We start from the raw sequence: 25566 nt of genomic DNA, 5'->3' as shown, positions 1-25566 counted from the left end.
TCCCCCATATGAGCTCACCAAGGAGAGGTACGTGGGCGTAACCTTGATCTAATAAAAATGAAAGTATGAGATTTTGGTCACTTGTCGTCATCAAAGGCACAGCTTCATGTGGTTGTGTACATTTTCCTAAAAAGGAGTACCTCTCTATGCTAAGCTATAAGCCACTTCCGTGGCATAGGTTTAATTATCTTTCTTTTGCTGTCATTTTTACTCCATGTGATTGCATATACCGTATATTTTTGTTCCCATTTTGTAACATCTTTGTATATATTTTTTCTCTCATAAACATTGCCTACCCTTTCGAATTAAATATATAAATTTAATAGCTCGATTCATCTTGCTCTGTAAGCCGCATCCCTGAATCCATATGCTACCTGTAATGGGTGTCCAATCGGCCTGTATAAATTATACCTGAAACCACCAAATATTTCCTTTTGTTGTTGTGTAGTTTGCAGTGACCGTACCAGGGAGTGTATGTACAGTCATGGCTGGAAACGTTGGCACCCTTGAATTTTTTCCAGAGAATGAAGTATTTCTCCCAGAAAATTATTGCAACTACATGTTTTGTTATACACATTTATTTCCTTTATGTGTATTGGAACAACACAAAAAACTGAGAAAAAAATAAATTGGACATTATTTCACACACAACCCCATAAATGGGCGGGACAGAATTATTGGCACCTTTCCAAAATTGTGGGTAAACAACTTTGTTTCAAGTATGTGATGCTCGCTCAAACTCACCTGTGTAAAGTAACAGGTGTGAGCAATATGAAAATCACACTTGAAACAAGATAAAAAGAGAAGTTGACTCAATCTTTGCATTGTGTGTCTCACACTAAGCATGGAGAACAGAAGGATGAGAAGAGAACCGTTTGGGGACTTGAAAACCAAAATTGTTGAACAATATCAACAATCTCAAGGTTATAAGTCCATCTCCCAAGTTCTTAATGTTCCTTTGTCCTCTGTGCGCAACATAATCAAGAATTTAACAACCCATGGTACTGTAGCTAATCTTCCTGGACATGGACGGCAGAGAAAAATTAATGAAAGATTGCAGGATAGTACGGGTGGTGGATAAGCAGCCCCAAAGAAAATCAAGCTGTCCTGCAGGCTCAGAGTGCATCAGTGTCAGACTATTCATCGCCATTTGAATGAAATGAAACGCTATGGCAGGAGATCCAGGAGGACTCTACTGCTGACACAGAGACATAAAAAAACTAGACTGCAGTTTGCCAAAATGTACGCAAGTCAAAAATCCTTCTGGGAAAACATCTTGTGGTCAGATGAAACCAAGACAGAGCTTATTTTTTAAAGAACATCATTCTACCGTTTACCGAAAACGAAATGAGAAAATAACACACTACCTACAGTCAAATATGGTGGAGGTTCAACATTGTTTTTGGGGTCATTTTGCTGCCTCTGGCAGTGGGTGCCTTAACGGTGTACAAGGCATCATGAAATTTGAAGATTATTACAGGATTTTGGGTTACAATATGCTCAGTGAGAGAAAGCTGGGTTTGTGTCCTAGGTCTTGGATATTTGAGTAGTACAATGACCCCAAACATATGTCAAGAAGCATCCAGAAACTAATGGAAACAAAGTGCTGCAGAATTCTAAAGTGGCCAGCAATGAGTCCTAATCTAATTCCCATTGAACCCCTGTGAAGAGATCTTTAAATTGCTGTTGGGAGAAGGCACCCTTGAAATATGAGAGAGCAGTTTGCCAAAGAAAAGTGGTCCAAAATTACTGTTGAGAGGCGTAAGAAGCTTGTTGATGGTTATGGGAAGCGATTGATTGCAATTATTTATTCCAAAGGGTGTGCAACCAAATATTAATTTGAGGGTGGCAACATTTTTGTCCATCCTATTTTGGGGGGTTTTGTGTGAAATGATGTCCAATTGGCCTTTTACTCTTTTTGCAAACATTTTCTGGGAGAAATACTTCATTTTCTGGAACAATTTCAAGGGTGCCAACAATTTCAGCACCCATACACACATATATAATTATATATTCCAGGCTTTGGAATTGGAGGTATACAGTGCATTGTGAAAGTATTTGGCCCCCTTGAACTTTTCTACCTTTTGCGACATTTCTGGCTTCAAACATAAAGATATAAAATTCTAATTTTTTTGGGAAGAATCAACAACAAGTGGGACACAATCGTGAAGTGGAACGAAATTTATTGAATATTTTAAAAGTTTTTAACATATTAAAAACTGAAAAGTGGGGCATGCAATATTATTCAGCCCCCTTGAGTTAATACTTTGTAGTGCCACTTTTTGCTGCGATTACAGCTGCAAGTCACTTGGGGTATGTCTCGATCAGTTTTGCACATCGAGAGGCTGAAATTTTTACCCATTCTTCCTTGCAAAACAGCTCGAGCTCATTGAGGTTGGAATGAGGGCGTTTGTGAACAGCAGTTTGCAGCTCTTTCCACAGATTCTCGATTGGATTCAGGTCTGGACTTTCACTTGGCCATTCTAACACCTGGATACGTTTATTTTTTAACCATTCCATTGTAGATTTTGCTTTATGTTTGGGATCATTGTCTTGTTAGAAGATAAATCTCCGTCCCAGTCTCAGGTCTTTTGCAGACTCCAACAGGTTTTCTTCCAGAATGGTCCTGTATTTGGCTCCGTCCATCTTCCCATCAATTTTAACCATCTTCCCTGTCCCTGCTGAAGAAAAGCAGGCCCAAAACATGATGCTGCCACCACCATGTTTGACAGTGGGGATGGTGTTTTGAGGGTGATGAGCTGTGTTGCTTTTACACCAAACATATCGTTTTGCATTGTGTCCAAAAAAGTTCGATTTTGGTTTCATCTGACCAGAGCACCTTATTCCACATGTTTGGTGTGTCTCCCAGGTGGCTTGTGGCAAACTCCAAACAAGACTTTTTATGGATATCTTTGAGAAATGGCTTTCTTCTTGCCACTCTTCCATAAAGGCCAGATTTGAGCAGTGTATGACTGATTGTTGTCCTATGGACTGACTATCCCACCTCAGCTGTAGATCTCTGCAGTTCATCCAGAGTGATCATGGGCCTTTTGGCTGCATCTCTGATAAGTCTTCTCCTTGTTTGAGATGAAAGTTTAGAGTGACGGCCGGGTCTTGGTAGATTTACAGTGGTCTGATACTCCTTCCATTTCAATATGATCGCTTGCACAGTACTCTTTGAGATGTTTAAAACTTGGGAAATCTTTTTGTATCCAAATTCGACTTTAAACTTCGCCATAACAGTATCTCAGACCTGCCTGGTGTGTTCCTTGGACTTCATGATGCTCTTTGCACTTGAAACAGAACTCTGAGACTATCACAGAGCAGGTGCATTTATACGGAGACTTGATTACACACAGGTCGATTCTATTTATCATTACCAGTCATTTAGGACAACATTGGATCATTCAGAGATCCTCACTGAACTTCTGGAGTGAGTTTGCTGCACTGAAAGTAAAGAGGCTGAATAATATTGCACTCCCCACGTTTCAGTTTTTAATTTGTTAAAAAAGTTTAAAATATCCAATAAATTTCGTTCCACTTCACGATTGTGTCCACTTGTTGTTGATTCTTCCCCAAAAAATTTGAATTTTATATCTTTATGTTTGAAGCCAGAAATGTGGCAAAAGGTAGAAAAGTTCAAGGGGGCCAAATACTTTCACAATGCACTGAATATACCATACGCTCATTGTGAGTTTCACAATAACTGGCCTTGTAGGGAAAAGAGCCGTGGCCTCATCCAATCAATCATCAGCCAATTGCGTAATTGTCTTGATGATTGGAGGCAGCAGAGTTGTGTCCCCTGAGAAACTGGTGACAGCAGCGGGGTCTGCATGATCTCTCTGGTTTTCTCGCTGGCTAATTGGTGGCATCAGCATGATTTCGCCAGTGTTTTCCCCTTACAAATTGGTGTCAGTGGTGAGAGCTGAGCAATTGCCCCTGCTGATTTCCCTTACAAAGACCCTTTACAGACTAACTTGGACAGTTTACATAGAGCAAAAACTAAGCTCAAACACTGGATGATTATGGTAGGTAGTGATTATTCTTTAAACAGCATTATTTTGAACAAGAAGTTGCACACAATAGCTTTTGAATGATCATAAGGCTATGTTCATACACATTGTGTTTTTTTTCTGCAGCTAAATCTGCTGACAATTTTGCTCTGGCAAGAAAACAGCTGCATCAAAAATGCAGGTTTTGCTGTGTTGTTGATGCTTTTTTTCACTGCCTTTCTGTCTCTATTCATGCATGTACATAAATTTCTGTGAAAAAAAAAAATCTCATTCTGGTTTTGGCATAGTGGGAGGAGGTGAATTGTTCAGGAATAGTTTAGACACTGACAATGCCTTGAGTTTGTAGGACACTATTTACTTGCACACTATAGGGTATGCCATTCAGTTTGCACAGGCATTGTTCAATTTCACACCTCACTGGGCCACAAGTATTGTTCAATCTTACATGTAGGTCAGCTAATGTTTACACTCTACACATCACTTCAATTTAATCAATTTAATTAAACTCTCCCAGTACAAACAGCCATCCCAGTGACCAAGACAAGATGGTTAATCACAAAATAGAACCCATATTTTGCAATCAATAATGCTGAAAAAAATTTAGCTACATTTTTTGATGCATTTTTCTCACCACCCATTACTTCCTAGGGCTGAAAAAACGCTGATAGTTTATGTTCACGCACGTTGTGTTTTGCTGCATATTTTGCACCAGATTTTTATGCAAATTTTCAACGGCATCTTGCAGTACCAGCAAAGTGTATGAGAAACCAGAATTTTCTGTTCACACATGTTGCTTTTTGTTTGCTGCGTATTTTCTGCCTTGCTTGTTTTTTTTTGGAAAATAGAGCATGTCACTTCTTTCAGACATAGGAAGTAATGGGTGGTGAAAAAAAAATGCATAAAAAAATGCAGCTAAATTTTTTCAGCGTTTTTTCAGCATTTTTTATTGCAAAATATGGGTTCTATTTTGTGATTAACCATATTGTCTTGGTCATGAGATGGTTGTTTGTACTGGAAGAGTTTAAAATTAGTGATGTGTAAAGCGTAAACATTAGCTGACCTACATGTGAGATTGAACAATACCTGTGGCCCAGTGAGGTGTGAAATTGAACAATGCCTTTGCAAACTGAATGGCAGACCCCATAGTGTGAAAGTATATAGTGTCCTAGAAACTCAATGCATTGCCAGTGTCTAAACTATTCCTGAATAATTCACCTCCCCCACTATGCCAAAAACAGAATTAGATTTTTTTTTTTTCACAGAACTTTATGTACATGCATAAATAGAGACAGAAGGACCGTGAAAAAAAAACGCTGAAAAAACACAAAAAAATGCAGCAAAACCTGCATTTTTGATACAGCTATTTTCCTGCCAGAGAAATGTCAACAGATTTAGCGGCAGAAAAAAAACACAACGTGTGAACATAGCCGAAGAAGTGACATGCTCTAATTTGCCAAAAATGCAAGCAAGGCAGAAAATATGCAGCAAGCAAAAAGCAACGTGTGAACAGAGAATTCTGGTTTCTCATACACTTTGCTGGTACTGAAAGAAGCCGCTGAAAGTTTGCATAAAAATCTGCTGCAAAATATGTAGCAAAACACAGCATGTGTGAACATAGCCTAATGGTTAAAGAATACCGGATACATCTTCCATAATGAAAATACTTGATAAATGTTATACTTCTAGTACAGCAAATGACATCATCTTATTTTTCCATCAGGACACTCTGGAAAGTCTATCTACAGAATCAGACTTTTTAGATGCGCCTCTAAGCTTGGAAAAATTGAAGGTGTAGTGTTGATCGCCACTGAAAAAGCCCTCCTTAGGGCATATTCGTCACCCAAGCTAGTGGAAGTGTTTAATAAGTCTCTGGTTAGGAGATCTTTGCCATCCTCAATGCGGGATGCTAGATTTTGCTGTCTTGCCAAAGCCTGAGAAAAATGCCCCCTTACTAGGTTCATACTTGCCTATCTTTTGACAGCTGGTGCCTAGAAACTGGGAAAAGTACTGGCCAGTAGATAGTGGATAATATTATATTCAATGTGTTGAGTGGCCCAACCTACAATTGTAAATAAATCATAAAATCAACAGGTTTGGTTCAAGACCCCAAGATTTGTTTGTTAGGGTCTGTAAAAGAAAAGACACTGGACACACATGGTAAAACTGCGGTAGGACGTTTATTGTTTATTGCATATAAATTGATAACATTTTAGATGGATTCAGACGAACCCTCCTACAAAACGTGATTAACAAAGTCATTACTACAGGACTGTATGAGAAAGGGATTTATTCTAAAAGAAATACCAGAGCCAAAAATGAGAGAATCTAGGCTCCGTGGCTGGACACTTTTCCAAAATTGTTAGTATGTGATGGGTTCTTTGTCCCTGGAGCTTCTCTACTCGGTATAATGAGACTCACTAATATTGTTCATATACAGAGCATTTTAGGACAATAAAAACTGCCTAAATATGCGGATCCTGTCTGATATATATGTCACTGTACATAATATGTGATTTTGCTGTAGCCCTAATATTTCTGTACAGGGGATCTCTGTAGAGATCATCTTACCCCAGCATTCCGGAAAGGGAGAGATATTGGGGCACTTTATTGTAATTTATCTTTTAAAAAAAAACTTCACACTATTTTGTATGTGCTCTCAAGTAGTCCAATTTGGACATCAAAAAAGTATTTAAACTCCGAGAAAATTTGTTCAAAAACCATGTTTGGAAAAGCAAATGGCCTACACGGAAGCTGCTTTATCTTCAAAAGAAGTAGGATCGGCAATACCGAATTCCCTTGTCTATTGTCGTGGCTGTAATTGCTATAGCAGGTCTTACATGGGTTGTCCCATGAACAAAATACATTTTAATCAATAGATTATAAAAATAAAAGTTCCACAATTGGATGTGTTAAAAATCAATGTTCCTGTGCTGAGATAATCTTATAAATGTGCCTTGATATGTACTGAGTAATGGCCAGGTCTGACTATGCCACATCTCCTGGGCAGGCTAGGAATCAGAAGAAAAGATACAGATATTACAGCAGGGGAACACAGTTGGTTCTGTGAGGTAAAATATTTCCCAGTCTGTTTTTAAGCAATATTTTATCTCAAAGAAAGCAGGATAGGATGGGATCACAGCTACTATCCATATACTCCTTTTTGCTTCCTACCCCGGTCAGGAGCTGTGGTATGGTCAGACCATGTTCCTGAATGGTCAGACCATGTTCCTATACGGTCAGACGCAGCCATTACACAGCACATAGAGGGGGCACATTTATAAGATTATATCAGCACAAGAATTTTTTTTTTTAATACATCCAATTGTGGAACTTACTTGTATTCCAAGATCTGTTTATTAAAATGTACCGAATTTTTGGAATTATAAGAGGCACTTTTTTTCCCCAAAATGTGGGGGAAAATTGGGGTAGGTTGGCGGCTGCTGTATGAGAGGGGTCACAGGAGGCAGGGTCGCTGGTGCATGAATCTGGCGGCAGAATCAGAAGTGGGGCGATGCTTTGGGACCAGAGTTGAGAGGAGGGGCACTTGGCAGTGCAAGGCTTTGGCAGGCTCCAGGCTTTCAGAAAATGTCGGAAGTCCCCACACAGTTCGGGGACCTCAGGAAAATTACGGCGCTTGCGCAGATTGAGGTCTTGGCTCCAGAGATCTCAATTTGCGCATGTGCTGCCTCGGGTGGCCATTTTCCCAAAGTCCACTGCAGTGAAAAGGATGGGAAATGCGGGGGACTCCATACATTTTGTAAAGCCCGGATCCTGCCGAACTCCCCCCTCCTCTAAGCCCCAGGCCTGCATCATCGCTCCACTCCTTCCGCTACCGCCAGCTCCCTGTAGTAGCTGCACTGCCTCCTGGGACCCGACTCCACCTCAACCAGCCCCAAGTAACCTACCGTTAAAGCAGACTATAAGACGCACCACCATTTTATTAAAAACAAAATTTATTTTTTTATGTCCAAAATTTGGGGTGCATCTTATGATCCGCTGCATCTTATAGTCCTCAAAATACAGCACTCTGTTCATGGTACAACCCCTTTCAAAAAGGAAAAATGGGATATATTTAAAAAAAAAATAAAATTTATGGCTTTATTAGTGAGAAATTGCAGTAGTTAGATAAAGTTATCCAGGCTATCTAATGCCATAATGAGCAGACAGGATGAGCCGACCTCTGCTCCAGAAAAAAAGTATATGGGAGAATGTAGTTGGACCAATAAATTAATCAGAATCATCTAGTATAATTTAGACTTGGACAGAGTATAGAATTTTGCAAATGTTCATTATATATTAGGATTCATTTGACACCAAAGATAATTGTCAAATATCGATAAAAGAAAGGACCCCGAGTGTCATAAGTGTAGGATTAAGTTGGCTGCACCTATCATATGTTATGATTATGTTGTATTGGGGTATACTCAGCATGCAAAGTAATTTAAAAAATTTGAAATCACACCAAATGTTCCTAACAACAAGGAAAGGATCAACGATTAAAAAAGTAATTTGCAATTTTATTGATCTAATATTGGTAAGATAAAAAAAAAAGTATGTTCAGAGATTGCAATTAGCTTTTTCTCTGTGTGTCTTTTCTGATGTCCAACATTGTCAAATTTGTCTATAAAACATCTCTCACACTCTGAACATCTGCCACATTCTGTCTAGCATGAATTTTTTGATGTTTTAGAAGAGTTAATTTGTGCTTAAAACATTTCCCACATTCTGAACATGAATATGGCTTCTCCCCTGTGTGAACTCTCTGGTGTACAACAAGATTTGATGTCTGGTTAAAATATTTCCCACATTCTAAGCAGGAATATGGCTTCTCCCCTGTGTGAATTTTCTGGTGTTTCAGAAAATTAGATTTCTGGTTAAAACATTTCCCACACTCTGAGCACGAATACGGCTTCTCCCCTGTGTGAATTCTCTGGTGTATAACAAGATGCTTTTCACATTCAAAACATTTCTCACATACTGAACATGAATATGGCTTCTTCTTTGATCGAATTGTCTGGTGTATGGCAAGATTTGATATCTGGTCAAAGCATTTCCCACATTCTGAGCTGGAATATGGCTCCTTCTCACCTGTGTGGATTCTCTGGTGTATAACAAGATGTGATTCATGTTCAAAATATTCCCCACATTCTGAGCATGAATATGGCTTCTCCCCGGTGTGAATTCTCTGGTGTCTAACAAGATGTGATTTACGGCTAAAATATTTCCCACATTCTGAGCACGAATATGGCTTCTCCCCTTTATGAATTCTCTCGTGAATAACAAGATGTGATTCATGTTCAAAACATTTCCCACATTCTGAGCATGAATATGGCTTCTCCATGGTGTGAATTCTCTGGTGTCTAACAAGATGGTATTTACGGCTAAAATATTTCTCACATTCTGAGCATGAATATGTCTTCTCCCCTTTATGAATTCTCTCGTGAATAACAAGATGTGATTCATGTTCAAAACATTTCCCACATTCTGAGCAGGAATAGGGCTTCTCCACGGTGTGAATTCTCTGGTGTCTAACAAGATGGTATTTACGGCTAAAATATTTCCCACATTCTGAACATGAATATGGCTTCTCCCCAGTATGAATTCTCTCGTGAATAACAAGATGTGATTCATGTTCAAAACATTTCCCACATTCTGAGCAGGAATAGGGCTTTTCCAGTGTGTGAATTTGCTTATGTTTAACAAGATTTGTTTTGCTGTTAAAATATTTTCCACATTCTGAACAAGAAAATATTTCTTCCTTTGTGTGATTTGTTTGAGACACTGAGGGAAAAACTTTTTCCATATTTCGAACTTGAAAATGTTTTCTTTGCTGTAAGGGCACTTTGTTTTTTATAATAGTCCATGTTGAATCAGAAGTTAGGACCTGTTTAAAAGGATCAGATGATAGATTGCCATTGGGAAAGGATGATGGATTATCTGGAAAAACAGCTTTCACGTCAATTGTATCAAGGTCATCCGATTTAAAAAATGATGTCACATGTCCCTCTGATCTCCTGGTAAAGTCATCTGCCAAGAATGAAGCCAAATTATTTTTGAATAAAATATCCTTGATTTCAATTTTAAAACATTTGTACATAAAATGTTAATAGAAATCGCAATTCAAATTATTCAGTAAGACCATAACCATTCACAAATAGGGATGAGCTAGCACTAAAATGCTTGGATGCTCGTTACTCGAACTGAGCAATTCCTACAAGGAGGTAGCACATAACAAAAATTGTCAAGAAAGTTCACACAAACTTGAGGCATTTTAAGCTTTTAAAAGGGAATCTGTCACCCCTTGGGACTTTTCAGGCTGCTAATATGATGATAGAAAGGTGACTCTATACTTACCTGTATGGCCCATATTAGCGGTCTGGTTGCTGTGTAATAGCAGAAATAATTTAATAAAAAAGCTAAAAACTTAGCGTCCCCAGGATGCCAAGAAATCGCCGCCTACTAGCCCTATTTCCATACTCACCCCACCTCCCCTGCACGTCACAGGGCCCTGTGACGTGCAGTTCCCAGGCAGATCCCGTGCCTGCACTGTTTCCTCTGTACTGATGACCCTTCTTCTCCCCGCCATCAGTGTAGTGTTTTGCAGCAGGAAACTTGTGCGCAGGCGCTGGGAAGGCAGAGTGACTCACCGGCGCCTGCGCACAAGTTTCCTGCTGCACAAGGCTATACAGACGTCAGGAAGAAGAGCGCCGTCCGTACAGAGGAAACAGTGCAGGCACGGGATCCAGCCGGGAACTGCACGTCACAGGGCCCTATATCTAAATAGACAGTAAAATAAGATATAGCTGTATTTGTGTTTTTAATAATTGGACTAGTTGAAGATGTTATTAAATTACTAACAATAAAAATCAAGTTTTATTTACAATCTCTAAAATAGGGCCCTTTTCCTCCTAGGGGGAATTTGTTAATTTTTCGACATCATATTGGGGTACGTCCAACATTTTTTAAAATAATTTTAATTGTTTTTTTCTTCTTCACGGCATTTACCATACAGGCTAGGTAATATTCTCATTTTAACCAGACTTACGTATGCGGCAATAAGAAATAAAGAAAAAATCCCTTATGTTTAAATAGGGAAGAAAGGGTGTAACTACATTTTTTACATTTAATTTTTCTTTTTATACTTTTACTTTTTCAGGAGAGTACCGATGCTTAAGCGCACCAGAGAGGATTACATTTAAATACAACTATCAAAAGTTTGCCAGCGGCATCAAATGGTTAAAAGAACTGATTGGAGGTCAGCTCTGGCTACTCTTGTAAGGAGCGGAATCAGAAATGAGTTTCTTGAAGACTATTAGACATTTAAAGAGAACTTGCTAACATAGTCCAATCCCAACGTTTCTTTAATAAAAGTCTCCATTGCCTCTGCCAAATGTCTGACATCTAAATTTAAGACCACCAGGGAATTGCAGACTTCTAGAGAAGACAGTGAAGCACCCCACAATCAAACATATAAGACATAGGAAATCTGTAGCAATAGAAGACACAGTAAAAGAAACAAATGGTCATAAGAACAAAGTTTGACCAGAAAGACTGAACCTGGTCTTGTAGGGACCGTATGAGCAGATCCGGAAGCACAGAAAGGAGAGAAGGTAGATTCATCCAAGGAAGGCAACAGCATCATCACCCTCCACTTTTTTTTTTTTTTTTTTTAAGGGGTCACCATGTAGATTATATTTTTCTTCACAAGATTTTCTAAATTGTCAGCACATTCTACGTATACTGTCATTTGGCTTTACAGTTTAGAGATCTAGTCATCTTCTAATTCATGAGGTTAGGGTGGATTCTCCGGTTTATAAGCTCTGACTGGAATGGATCTCAGTCCAAAAAAGTTCTATCAACGCACAAAGCAACAGGGACAGTTTTGGGGGGAGTAACCTGTACTGGTTTAGTGGCAGCATGTTGACTATTTATTGAGATTTGGCCGGACTAGACCACCAGTAAAGCAGCCACAATCGGTAACTGAGAGGAACCTGTGACTTCTCTGCATTTAGTGGTTACTACTCACTTGGGTGGTTATCTGTAGAAATCTCTTTACAGCGCTCATCACCCCTCACACATCTCTCTGTTGTATGAATATGGGTCAGATCTTCACCCTGAAGAACATATTGTAAAAGTCACAGACAGATGGAGAAGTCACATCTATGATCAGCTCTAATTCTGCCATCTACACCATTCTGATTACACAAGTATAAAACTTACAGTACTGGACACAAAAGACTGAAACAAGACTGAGTACAAGACCTTCACAGAGGAGATCTCATGACCCCTTTTCTCTTTCTACCTGATGATCCTGAGGAATATTGGGATTTTCTTGTTTACAGTCTTGTGGAAGAAGATGACCGGGACATTTCTCTGGTGTTGTCCTCTTACTGGATAGAACTGAAGGAAAACACATACAGGGACTGAATTCATTATTTACATACAGATAATTATAGGCCGTGTGTATTTAGTCCGGTCTATTACCTGGTGATATGAGGGGCTGGTGATCCTCCATCATGACGTCCTTGTACTGATCTTTGTATCCTTCTAAATACTCACTCCTCCATGGAGAAAACCATGGTGAAATCCTGATAACAGTATTATTGTATCACCCTGATCCCTTCATAGGGCCACCGATTAGCTGTAGGGATTATAGGTTCATCGGAATCACCAGGAAATAGAGAGACTGGCAGGGCACCTAAGCAAATAAAACATATATTTTAGACCACACAACAAGCAGTTTCTTCCTCGGAGTCTGCAGTTGAATACATTTCTCATAGACTCATCTTCAATAATGCTAATTCTCGTCTCATTTACCAGAATCAGTGACTGACTACATCACCACCAAACGGCTATATGAAGGTTTTCAGTCTTACCCGGGCTGTAATATTTTATCGTATCAGATCAGGTAGATGCCGTCTGTGTTACAAAGCTAACGTCTGTCTGCAACTTGCTCAGATCGCTGTAGTGTAATGATTTAAATAGTGCCATTGACTTAGCTGCTGAATATCTTCTAAGCTGCCATGTTAGTCCTCCTATGAAGCTCCGTCACAGGCTTAGCTTCATGGGAGAACTGTGATTTTTCTATGAAGGTATTCTGCAAGTTTTTTGGCATGGACAGACAGGTCAGATATTTAAAAACATAAAAATAAAATAACCCCACTTTTTCCTCTTCCAAAATAAAGAAATGTGAATAAGGAGATAAATATATTTGGTATAGTCTTCTTATCGAAAAAAGTCTAATTTATCAAAACACAAAATTAGTTAACGCACATTGTAAAATGCCAGAGTGGGAAAAGACAATTAATGCTTAGTGCTAAATAGAAAGCAAGCCCTCACTTAACTCCACAGATGGAAAAATTTAATAAAAAAAAAAAAAAAGTTGCTGGACACAAATTTGTAACAAAAATTTATATATATCTCCTTGAAATTGTTCCGGAGAATGGAGTATTTCTCCCAGAAAATTATTGCATTTATACATGTTTTTTATACACATGTTTATTTCATTTGTGTGTATTGGAACAACACAAAAAAAGGCAAATTGGACATCATGTCATACACAACCCCAACAATGGGCCTGACAAAAATTGTGGGGAAACAACGGAGCATGTGATGCTTGTTCAAACTCACCTGTGGCAAGTAACAGTTGTGGGAAATATGAAAATCACACCTGAAACCATATAAAAAAAAGGGGAGATGTTGACTCAATCTTTGCATTGTGTGTCGGTGTGTTCCACATGCATGGAGAACAGAAAGAAAACTGTCTGAGGACTTGATAACTAAAATTGTTGAGCAATATCAACAATCTCAAGGTTACAAGTCCATCTCGAGAGATTTTGATGTTGCTTTGTCTACTCTGCGCAACATCAAAAATTTTACAACCCATGGCACTGTAGCTAATCTCCCTGGATGTGGACGGCAGAGAAATATTAATGAAAGATTGCAACTCAGGAAAGTCCGGGTGGTGGATAAGCAGCCTTAATCAAGTTCAAAAGAAATTCAAGCTGTCTTGCAGTCTCAGGGTGCATCAGTGTCAGCATGAACTATCCCTCGACATTTGAATGAAATGAAACGCTATGGCAGGAGATCCATGAGGACCCCACTGCTGACACACATAAAAATAAAGATAGACAGCAGTTTGCCAAACTGTATGTGAGTAAATCAAAGTCCTTCTGGTAAAGAGTCTTGTGGACAGAGGAGATCAAGATGGGGCTTATTGGTAAAGCACATCATACTACTGTTTACCCATAACAGAATGAGGCCTACAAAGAAAAGAACACAGTACCTACAGTCAAATATGGTGGAGGTTCAAATATGTTTTGGGGTTGTTTTGCTGCCTCTGGCACTGGGTGTACAGGACAGCAAAGTTGTAATGCAAAGGCACATTAATGAACAAAGCATTCTTTACAGCACAGTGAGATAGAGGAGGGGAGAGGGTTTGCTGAGGGAGATGATCCCTGTGACACCATTTCTTCCAGTCCTTATCTTTCTGCCTGACAATACTATGCACTGCTAGTTCAGGAACTCTACCTGACCTGTGCTTAGCTTCACTCCTGACTTGAATCCTTTTCACTTGCAGGGGCGCTTCTGTGAGATACAGATCACACACACACCACCTTTCTCTTCTGCTCTAGCCAGACAGTAAACAACTTCCCCACAATCCCCCTAGGGATCTGCTAAAACACTCTCCTTCTCCTGTGACTGTGTTAACTCTTAATTGCTGCATGCTTTTAAAGCACCGGCACTACTTCTGCATGTCACACCCTTCCTTCTTTTTTGAATGTCATCCTTGACATTCTTCTTAATAGGTCAATCTGACCAATTCTGAGACCGTGGTGAAAGTTGGATAGCTTTATATACAAATTGGCATAATGTTCATAAACATTGATAACAACCTATTCTTACTACCTTTTTCTTGTAGGATGCCTGTAAGAAATAAACAATTAACACAATTAAAACAATCAGCATCTCTTCAGCTGGAGCTTTTCATATGTCTTCAACCAGCTCTCTTAATCTATGCTTTAACAGTTCTTTGTTTCTACAAAGTCTTTTAAGAAAAATCAAAGCATGAAAACAAGTCTTTCCAGTAGGCAACATCTTCCATACTGCCTCTCGGTGGTGTATACCAGTCCAGTGGGCTTACTTGGTCCGCAGGCAGAGATACCAGTTTCCAGTCGACAGTCCTTGGTAATTGACTCGGTTCACCAAGTGTCTCATACGTCAGCATCACGGGTCTCCTCACTTCTCGAGTTGACATCCTCCTGGAGGGTTGTTCCTCAGATACCACAGGTTCTTCTGTCACAGGAGTTTCTTCCGCCGCACTCATTTCTAGTGCTTTCTCAGATGCTCTTGGCGGTGCCTCTGTAAGTTCATGCACTCGAGTCACCTGTTTCCGCACATTCTGGTAATTCCGCTCCTCCCGAGTGTCGATCGGTCTCTTCAAGGGCCGGTGTTCGATCAGCAGATCTGAATTGGACTTTATCTGTACTCCTTGGTACGAACTCTGGAGCCTCAGAACTTAGTTCACTCTCCTGGGAATGGTACATCCCTTTCCTTGCCGGTCCGAGAAATACAACGGTGTGTTCTTCTCCATCGGAATTTTCAAGGTCACTATCCACCTCCAGAGCTTCAGTCTGTGGAGGTCAAAAATAGCAAAAAAGTGGTACCCAGTTAGTTATAATAAATAGCAAGAGGGTAAAACGTAACCTTTATTCAGTATTATTTTTAAAAAAAGGTTCAAAAAAGGTGCAAGGTGCATGCATAAGTACAAGTAGTACCAAAGTACAATAATATTAAGACACAATAGGAAACTTATCCTTATCCTGATGGTGTTCCTATATAAGAAATAGGTCACACAAGACCTTTGAGGAAATGATTTTCAGGTAAATGATGAACACTAACAAAGATGTTAGTATTCATCATTTACCTGAGAAATCATTTCCTCAAAGGTCTTGTGTGACCTATTTCTTATATAGGAACACCATCAGGATAAGGATAAGTTTCCTATTGTGTCTTAATATTATTGTACTTTGGTACTTCTTGTACTTATGCATGCACCTTCCACCTTTTTGAATCTTTTTTTTTTTTAAATAATACTGAATAAAGGTTATGTTTTACCCTCTTGCCATTTATTAGTCTGTGGAGGTCCCTTAGTCGATCTCGGATGATGTCGGTCTACTTCTGGGGAGTCTTGTTGTGGTGAGAGATAATCACAGGGTAGTAGTAAATTCTGATGGACTATTCTGGTTTTCTTGTCTCCAGTTTCCAATCGGATTTCATACACTGAACTGTCATCAGCTTTCCTCCTTACGACCACATACACCTTGTCTTCCCAGTATGAACAAAGTTTTCCTGGACCGCCTTTCTCACGTACGTTCTTGACTAGCACCCGGCTTCCCAGTGCCAATTCTGCTCCATAACATTTTCGATCATAGTACTCCTTACTCTTGCTCTGTCCTTGCGTAACCACTTTGGATGCTATGTTGTATGCCTCTGCCATCCGATCCTTCCATTTCCGAACGTACTCCGGATACGCTCTGTAAGTCTCTGCCAATCAACATCATGCTTGATACTCCGGTGTCGGTCATGACGATCGTCCATACAATAGGAAAAAGGGTGAGTAACTCATTGCAACGCTCTTTGTACAGTTATAGGCATGTACCACTTTTGACAGAGCTCTTCCAGTCTTTCTTCTCATCAGTTGTTAAAGTGCGCAACATCAACAATAATGTCTAGTTAAAACATTCCACTTGTCCATTACCCTTTGGGTGATAGGGCGTTGTGTGGGATCTCTGAATTCTACAGTACTTTCCTAGCTTGGCAAAGAGCTGGTTCTCAAATTCTCTTCCTTGGTCGTGGTGTAACCTCGTAGGGAACCCAAACCTCAAAGCAAAATCATTAAAGATCTTCTCTGCCGCTGTTTGACCCGATTTATTGATGGTGGCATAAGCTTGAGCAAATCGAGTGAAATGGTCCATCACCACCAAGATGTAGTCGTAACCACCCTTGCACGTCTCGAGATGTAGAAAGTCTATTGAGACCATCTCAAATGGATACGTAGTTTGGATGTTGCCCATAGGTGCCCGGGTTGATGTGTTGGGACGTTTATCTTTCAGACACCCACACTCCCTGGTCATGTACCTCTCAATATCTCTCTGCATGTATGGCCAGAAGAAACATTCACGGATCAAATTTTTTGTCCTTTCCACTCCCAGGTGTCCCATGTTTTCATGGAGTTCTTTGAAGACCAACCTACGGAATACTCTGGGTAGTACCAACTTCCGGTTTTGTCCTCCTTTACGATACAGGATACCATCTTCACTGAGGTAGAGCTTCGTCTAGTCTTTAATTAAAACAGATACTGCTGGTGACTCATTGTCTCTCTCTCATTTACTTGGAAACCGATTTTGGTCCACTTAAAGTAGTATTCTACCAATTATCTGATCTTCCCATTGTGCTCTACAGATTTTCCCTTTTGGTAGTTGTTGAATAGACCGGGGGTGAACTTGTTCTCTCACTTTTATGGTGGTTTCCACCGTCAACAGACATCACAATGGTGTGTCTTCCACTTGATAAGCTTGCAATGGCTGGGTAGTGCTCTCAATTGCTTCCAGACTGACTTCATCCGAGCATTCTTGCAAGAACTCCTCAGGCTCTAGTGGCATTCTTAACAATCAGTCAGCATCCACATTGCATTTTCCTGGCCTGTACTTGATGCTGAAATTGAAGTCAGCTAGTTCAGCTACCCATCTCTGACCAATTGCATTCAGTTTGGCTGTAGTAACAACATAGGTCAAAGGGTTGTTGTCAGTGAATACCTCAAACTCTTTGCTGTAGAAGAAGAGATAGCCCATTTCAATGCCAGGAACTCCCATTTTCCGGAATGTAGATGGGAATTCTCGGCGTCTGTCAACGTTCTAGAACCGTAACCGATGACTCATTTTTCCACCTTGATGCTGATACAGGGCAGTTCCCAGTCCAACTTGCGAAGTGTTACATTGAAGAACAAATGGTAAATTGAAATCAGGATATCGCAAGATGGGTGGTTTTACCAGGTAGTCTACTAGTTCTTCCAATACCACCTGGTGGTCTGCTGTCCAGAGAATGGGCTCTTGGGACGAAACAGCATTGTTTCTTTTGACCCCGGTCCTACCCGCGGTCTTCTTTTTCCCCCTTGGGTGGTGTTGTCTCTGTCATTCCCCCCACCAAGAGGAGATATAGTGGGGTGTCAATCCTGGAGAAGTTACGAACGCAAGTACGATAGTAGAGGAATCCTAATATCTGCTTCAACTCCCCGACAGTAGAGGGCCACTTGTCTTTTAAGGCCAGTACCAGTGCGATTTCTGCTGGGTCCATGGTATATCATTCTCCGGACACAATTTTCCCTAGAAATCAGACTTGCCTTTTGAACAGTTCACACTTCTTTGGGGTCAACTTAACTCCGTGTTGTTGATACTGCTGTAATATGGTCCTCACATGTTCAACATGCTCCTGGAAGGTTTTGCTGTGTACCACATTTTCATCCAAGTACAGCTGGCAGATATCGTCCCTCAATCCTTCAAAACATGTCTACATTCTCCTCTGGAATTCTGCTGGGGCTAAACTGAGCACAAATGGTATGCAGATCCACTCATATAATCCCCACGGTGTGATGAATGCTGGCAAGGGTCTACTGGACTCTTTGACAAACCCTTGGCGGCATGCCTTACCCTGATCGAGGACAGAGAATCAAGTGCTTTCTGATATGCTGGATAGCCTATCTTAGATCTTTGGTATCGAGTGTAGATCAGGTACTGACTTTCGGTTTAGTTCCCAGTAATCACAACAGAGTCTCAGTGTACCGTCCTTCTTCCTAACACAGACAATAGGAGAGGAATAAGACGACAGACTTTTGGACCCAACCTCTGTTGATTAGATCTTGTAAATGCTCTTTCACTTCACGGTGTAATGGTTTTGGCACAGACATGTAACTTCTGGTTACTGGGTCATGTCTTTCAAACAGATTTTCAACTGCAACGATGGGATACAGCCTATATCAGAGTCATCTTTGGAGAATGCATGACACTCTTCTCTCAGCATCTGTTTTGCTACCGCTAGATCTTCAGCACACAAGTGTTCCAGGGGTACTGGAGGATCCCAGGACCCTGAGGTGGGTCATGCAATTTCTCCCCCTTGGTGGGGAGACTGAATTCACTGTAGACCCCTGGGCGGGTCTCACACTGGCTGGATACACTGTTTTAATGGTTTCGATGTGACCTAACAGTCTAATTTCGTGTCTCGTAGTATTCATCACCAGAGGTATATGACCCCAAGGCTATGGGGTCTAGGAGAGGGGAAAAGACAGAAAACACAGGCGCAGATCTAAGTGCAGATTATTAGGTTCAGCTATTTTTCAGAAGCTAATTTGCTCACCTTTAATGTAGCTTGTGGCATAGCGTATCGACCTCTTAGGTCTGACTGAGATGCCTTGACTCCTTGATGTGCAGCTATAGTCTGGATACAACGGATCTCTCAGCCAGGAGACCGTGGAATGAAGGTCAGGAGAAAATGAAAGGATTCATCCAGTCTGTTCAGCGCTCCCAGGAGACAGGCACCAGGCAGAGGTATTAAAAGTCTTCAGAAATTTACTTAAATAAAAATCATCATAAAAAAACGATACATAGAACAGCCGAAACGCGTTGTTCTATGCATCTTTTTTTATGATGGTTTTTATTTAAGTAAATTTCTGAAGACTTTTAATACCTCTGCCTGGTGCCTGTCTCCTGGGAGCGCTGAACAGACTGGATGAATCCTTTCGTAGTATTCATCACCGGTATTGTCGCTCGAGCAAACCCACCAGTAGGAATCGTTATCACAGTCTCACCTTGAACTAGGCCTTCTGGAAGTGCTGAGGAGTCTTTTGGCAAGAACAGGTCTTTTCTGGACTTTTCTTCCCGGAAGCCACACCTCACCCCCACCATTTGGTTTGCAGGGATGATGGTTGTGCGCAAGCCTATCTTGACTTCTTTTAGGTCCATTGTATTCTGTGCTTTACTCTATGAATCACATTTGCCAAGCGATGTGGCAATTGCATCAACCACCAGTGTCCCTGACTTGTGTTTCGTGATGACCTCACTGATTACATTATAACCCAGGATAGGATCCTCTGCCACGTTCTGATCACTGGTCATGAGAAAAGGTACCAAGAGCTCAATGGTGTGGCTGTTATTCGTGGCCCTGAGTTGGAAAGTCACTTTTACCCAGCCTATGAAAGGGATTTCGTTCTGGTTGACGGCTTTGCCATGGAGTTCCACTGGTCCCAAGAGTTCTATTAGTGACCAAAGGCAAGTGTGTGGCAGGTAGCGCCTTCTCCATTCTTCATTTAAAAGGCTCACTTGGACTCCTTTGTCCCACAGTGCTTTTACTAGGAGTCCATCTAGCTGGCACTGTATAAAGCACCTTTCACTGATTAGGCTATCTTTACTGACTGAGGAATCCTCCTCCCAGGAGTACATCGTTTGACCTCCGCACTGGGCATTAAGTACCTGATGCCCCTGTCTCCCTTGCAGCTGTTGTAGACGGGAACACACTTGGGGATAGTACTGACGCAGCCATTTTACCTCATGCGCCATTCTGGGGTTTGGTGAGATCTGGAGTTACTTCTGGGGCCTCCTCCATGTCGCTGTTACCAGTTGCCCCGCACTGGCAACCTCCTGTCTTTTAGCCCAAACGACCGTGACCATTGGCACTCCTTGGCATAATGTCCTTCCTCACCACATCTTAGACAGTGGACACACACCGTACTCTGATTTGATGAACGGCACACTTCACAAGCTGGGTATCTTCTGTTTTGGAACCCACTCCTGGGTCTGAGGGATACAGGTTCTGGCCTGGAACAAATCAACTTTTTCACCTCAATCAACTCGGCTCACAGTTCTCCTATTACTTCCTCCCAGTCAGCGCTGGCGGTCCTCTCTTTAGTTGGCGATTTAAGGTTCCCTCTCGGAGGTGGCACTGGTGGGTCTCCATGATGATCTTCGGACTGGCCACTGGGGGTCTTCACCTTCAACTTCAGCTGACTGATTTTGGTGATTTTAAGAGCAGAACCTTTCTTTAACTTCTGTTCGCTCTCTGACACCAAACTAGCTGCCTCAGTCATTTTTTCAATTAGGACTTCGTCTTCTAGGTACTGTTTCAGCTGCAACTTGATAATCCCTTGCTGATTAATCCCGTTCCCAATGATCTCAAGAACTTCTGGACTAGTCCAGCATCAAACTTCTTCTCCGCTTCTACATCTCTGGATGCAAACAACAGTCTATTCTTCAGCTCAATTTCTCTGAACAAGAAACTTTGGGGTGATTCATTATTTTTCTGTGAGAGGTTAATGAGTCAGTGGAACAATTCTGAAGTACTCTCTTCTTTATAGTGCCCTTTTAAAATCATCTTCAGCTGTTGCAAGGTCAATTGATTCTTCATTTCTAGCATACTACGGAGGTTCAGTCATGGGCTGAACGCTTTCACCACCCCCTCAACAATCTCATCTGGCTGGTAGACTTTCTGTAAGCCTGCATCGATCTGGTGCAACCAGTTCCTATAAGACAGTCTCTATTTCTGTTCACACTCTCCAATCTGTCCCAGGATCTTGAATGCTTTCCTTAAGGTGATTTGTGGTGTTAGAGAGGACTGTCTCCCTTATTTATCTAACCCGAGCAGGTTAAAGGTCCTGTCTGAGTCTATCACCCGTTCAGAGGTTTTGGGCGATTCCTGCAGGACTGTTGGGGCTTTGAATTGTTCTTTCAATTCCTGTGGTTCAGTCTGTGGATGGAGATTCCCGCTTTTAGTAATTTTTTGCTGCCCCTACGTCCTCCAACTTCAACCTGGTTAGAAACTGTGTTAGTTCCTGGAGGAATATCCCCATGACATCTTTAGATTCTTTCTCCCACAGCTCATCCATTTTTGCATAAATGGCAGCTAACAGTTGCCTGTGGTTGTGTGCTTTAGAAATCTGTTCTTCTGCCATCTTTATATGTTCTGCTACTTTTCTCAATTCTTCACAGGTTATCTGAAGAAGCAACTCACTAATTCTGTGCATTTGTATTTCCACATCCATTGCTGCTAGTGAGTTTTTCTTGAGGGCTGGTCCCCAATAACTGGTGTAGCAGAGTTCAGTTGAGGTGCTGTGCTGCTGTGTTTTTCCAGACACTTTTCCTCTTCTCCCTCTACACGCTAATTCCCACTCAGGATTCCCCATACGGGCCACCAATGTTACATGCACGCCCCTAGGTTCAGATAGAGGCGAGACAGGTTACATGAATTCTTTGGAATCCTGGGGGAACAGTTACGCAGGGCGACCATAGACCATGTGCTGCAGCTTCTCTCAGGCACACAGGGGTATTGACCCTCAGGCACAGACACGTAGGTTGTTTCACTTTCTGACCAGACACACTTGACAATAGTCCTTATAAAAGGTAGAACAGTAGCATTTAGTAAGAAGCCGCACAGCCAGTGCAAGTTAAGTCTTATGAGCAACAGGCTCCAGTGACAAACAGTACAGTTTCCTTAGCAGCACAGCAGTTCACAGTCTTCCCAGTAGTACAGGACAGCACAGTTCTAATGCAAAGGCACATTAATGAACACAGCATTCTTAGCTTCACTCCTGACTTGAATCCTTTTCACTTACAGGGAGATACAGAACACACACACCACTTTTCTCTTCAGGTCCAGCCAGACAGTAAACAACTTCCCCATAATCCCCCCCTGGGGCTCTGCTAAAACACTCCCCTTCTCCTGTGACTGTGTTAACCCCTTTAGTTGCTGGATGCTTCTGGAGCACAACACTTCCTGTCTCATGTGCTTGTGTTACTTCTAATAGTTGCTGAATGGTTTTAAAGCAACAGCACTACTTCTGCATGTCACATTATGGTTTTTGGAACAGGAGGAAGAAAAAAAAAGGAAAGCCCAAAAATAAAAAGTTGGTCAGGTTCGTAAAGAGTTAAATAAACCTGCATGTGGAAGGACTGTGTCTCCCAGCAACAACAGGGAGTGAAACAAGAAGTGAGGAGCCAGAAAAGTGAGATGAGTAAGCGACAGGACAGTCTGTCCTGTAAGGTAGAAGAGAAGACACACCACACCACAGCATCCTGACTGAAAGAACATTGTTGATTTTTGATGAAGACAGAGAAAGAAGCTTCCATTTATACGAGTATAACAAAGGGAGGATCCTCCATTTCTGTAAACTATAAAGATAAAGAATCCTTGTAATTAACTCAGCGAGAGCAAGACAGGGCCTCCTCCATCCTATCTGAGGTATACCGAGAGCGAGACAGGGCCTCCTCCATCCTATCTGAGGTATACCGAAAGCGAGACAGGGCCTCCTCCATCCTATCTGAGGTATACCGAGAGCGAGACAGGGCGTCCTCCATCCTATCTGAGGTATACCGAAAGCGAGACAGGGCCTCCTCCATCCTATCAGAAGTATAGAGTGACGGAGACTCCTTCATTTTATCTGAGATATACTGAGAGATGAATCTAGGTGTTCCTGCACTCAAGGCAAAAATTCAGTTTGGCACCCCCTCCTATACTCAATTTAAGCAATTTGAGTAGTCATGATGTGACTGCTCATATGCTTTTTGCATACTTGAAGTCACATGCCAACTAGCTTCTCTTTTTAATTCTCTCAATTTTCAGCGAAAACCTATAGCCCCTGCTTTATTGAGAAAATCTGGAAGAGAAGCTTATCAGCACATGACCCTAAGGCCACAGCCCCACTGTCAGTATTTAGTCAGTATTTTTTCTCAGGAGTGTGAGCCAAAACCAGGAGAGGAACAATCAGAGAAAAGGTATAATAGAAACAAGTCACCAATTCTGCATTTATCACCCACTCCTGGTTGATCAAATACTGATAGTGGGGCTGTGGCCTAAGTATGAAAATCACATATGATTGGTCAGCATTTCTAAGTTTCTTGTACCATTTTAAGTATGGAGAATATATCTTTTATATTTAATGAAATAGGAGCGTGCAAAAAATTGCCATATTTATGAAGGAAAGTATATTGTCCGAAGATTTAACGAATATATTAAGTGCCAAACAGATATTTTGCATCCCATATAAGGGGTATTGGGAGAAGGTCACAATAAAGTATCAAAGTCCCTCACCATAAGTCACTTTGATCATCCCCATCCCTGGAGAGGATCCCCGGCCAAGTCTTCCACGCAAACCCTGAAGGTGATTATATGGGTAATAATGTTTACAGAAAGTGAAATTTAATCTGTAAAGATTAAAACCAAAAGGTTAGAATCTCCTATGAATCCCAATCGTTCACCTTCTTCTCCAGTGACCTTGCTCCTTATGGTATGTGGGTGAAACCACGTGGGATTTCAAAACTAGAATCAAGATAAAAGTCGGCTTTATTCTTTGGGTCAATGCAATTATAGTGGTATCAAATTTACTTATTTTTTCTCCAATCCCCTCCACGACAGCACACTAGGAGGTATCCTCCCCATCCTAATTAGGGACAGGAACACAAGAAGTTAAATAGCGCCTCCCCGACACCATCCCCATTGTTTTCCTTTCCCTATGGGATGAAGAGGTTACCTAGTGTGGCTGCGGCTGGCGAGCAGGACCATACTAAATTTACCTGAACCAGGCTGCAGGGAGCGATCGCCTCCGGCCTTCCTTCCCTGTCAGCTCCCGTTCCCTCTGGAGCGGGGCCTCCTCACTCTCCTGCTCCTTCGGGTAAAGCTGAGTGAGGTTGGGGCTTGGGGCCTCCTGTAGCTCCCCAGCCGGTGTCTCCTCTATCCTCCATGGCAGCGTTCTGGCGCGCATGCAGGATGCGCCGGATTTTGGGGTATTCGGCCTGCAGGACGTCACTTCCGTTTGCATTCCACTGTGAAACGCATGGGGCCGCGGCGGCAAATTCAAATTGGAAACCGCGGTTTTGGCCCAGGAATGGAGGATCTTTCACCTGATTGGTGGAATTTTGGCGCTGGATCTCGGTCTCATCTATAAAAAGACCCAGATGAGAAGACACCATTAAGATAGGACAGAATATTCTGCTGCTATGGAGCCTCCTTCTCGCAGTCTTTTTCGCAAGCCAGAGCTGAGGGTCCATCTCCACCGAAAAGGAGAAAGTATACTGTTAGGGATACCTCTGACTCAGAAGAATTTGGATCCATGAAGGAACCTGAGGAAGGTGTTCTGAGTGAGGAACGTGAGGAGGATAAGAAGTATTACTTTTCTGCAGAAAATACGGAAGAATTATTGTTGCAGGTGAGAGACACTATGCAGGTGGAAAAGGAGAAGACGACCCGTACGGTTCAGGACGAGATGAAATCAAAGAAGAAGAAGTTGGTGTTCCTGGTGCATGACAGCATTCAGAGTCTGATAATGGATAAATGGGAGTCACCTGAGAAAAGGCTTAGTGCTACAGGAGAAATGAAGGACAGATTCCCTCTGGATGAAAATACGGCTAAACTATGGACGTAAATTCCGAAAGTGTATGTGCAAGTAGCAAGGGTAGCGAAGAAGACAACCCTTCCCTTTGAAGACTCTTCCCAGCTGAAGGATACAATGGAT

The 25566-nt window shown here is 41.5% G+C and overlaps 1 protein-coding gene across 1 annotated transcript; it reads right to left on the bottom strand.

Annotated features, from left to right (window-relative positions):
* Positions 1-8634: 8634 nt before the first annotated feature.
* LOC141271409 (uncharacterized) lies at positions 8635-25024 on the bottom strand. The gene is made up of 3 exons (XM_073681494.1): positions 24956-25024; positions 12040-12127; positions 8635-9950 (listed from the first exon to the last, which is right to left on the bottom strand). The coding sequence occupies exons 1-3, from the start codon at positions 25022-25024 to the stop codon at positions 8635-8637; spliced, it is 1473 nt and encodes a 490-aa protein (XP_073537595.1).
* Between the last annotated feature and the right edge of the window lie 542 nt (positions 25025-25566).

This window comes from Phyllobates terribilis, unplaced genomic scaffold (genome assembly GCF_046119375.1).
Source record: "Phyllobates terribilis strain yellow unplaced genomic scaffold, ASM4611937v1 Scaffold_5__5_contigs__length_657084704, whole genome shotgun sequence".
Taxonomy (NCBI): Eukaryota; Metazoa; Chordata; class Amphibia; order Anura; family Dendrobatidae; genus Phyllobates; species Phyllobates terribilis.
Note: the sequence above shows the minus strand (reverse complement) of the source record. Positions and strands in the feature narration are given on the sequence as shown.

Coding starts and splice junctions, on each gene's coding strand:
- LOC141271409 (XM_073681494.1), bottom strand. CDS start 25,024: ATGGTGTCTTCTCATCTGGGTCTTTTTATAGATGAGACCGAGATCCAG. Junction 12,128..24,955: donor GCCAAAATTCCACCAATCAG/GTGAAAGATCCT, acceptor TATGTTCTTCAG/GGTGAAGATCTGACCCATAT. Junction 9,951..12,039: donor TTCTACAGATAACCACCCAA/GTGAGTAGTAAC, acceptor CTGTTTTTCCAG/ATAATCCATCATCCTTTCCC.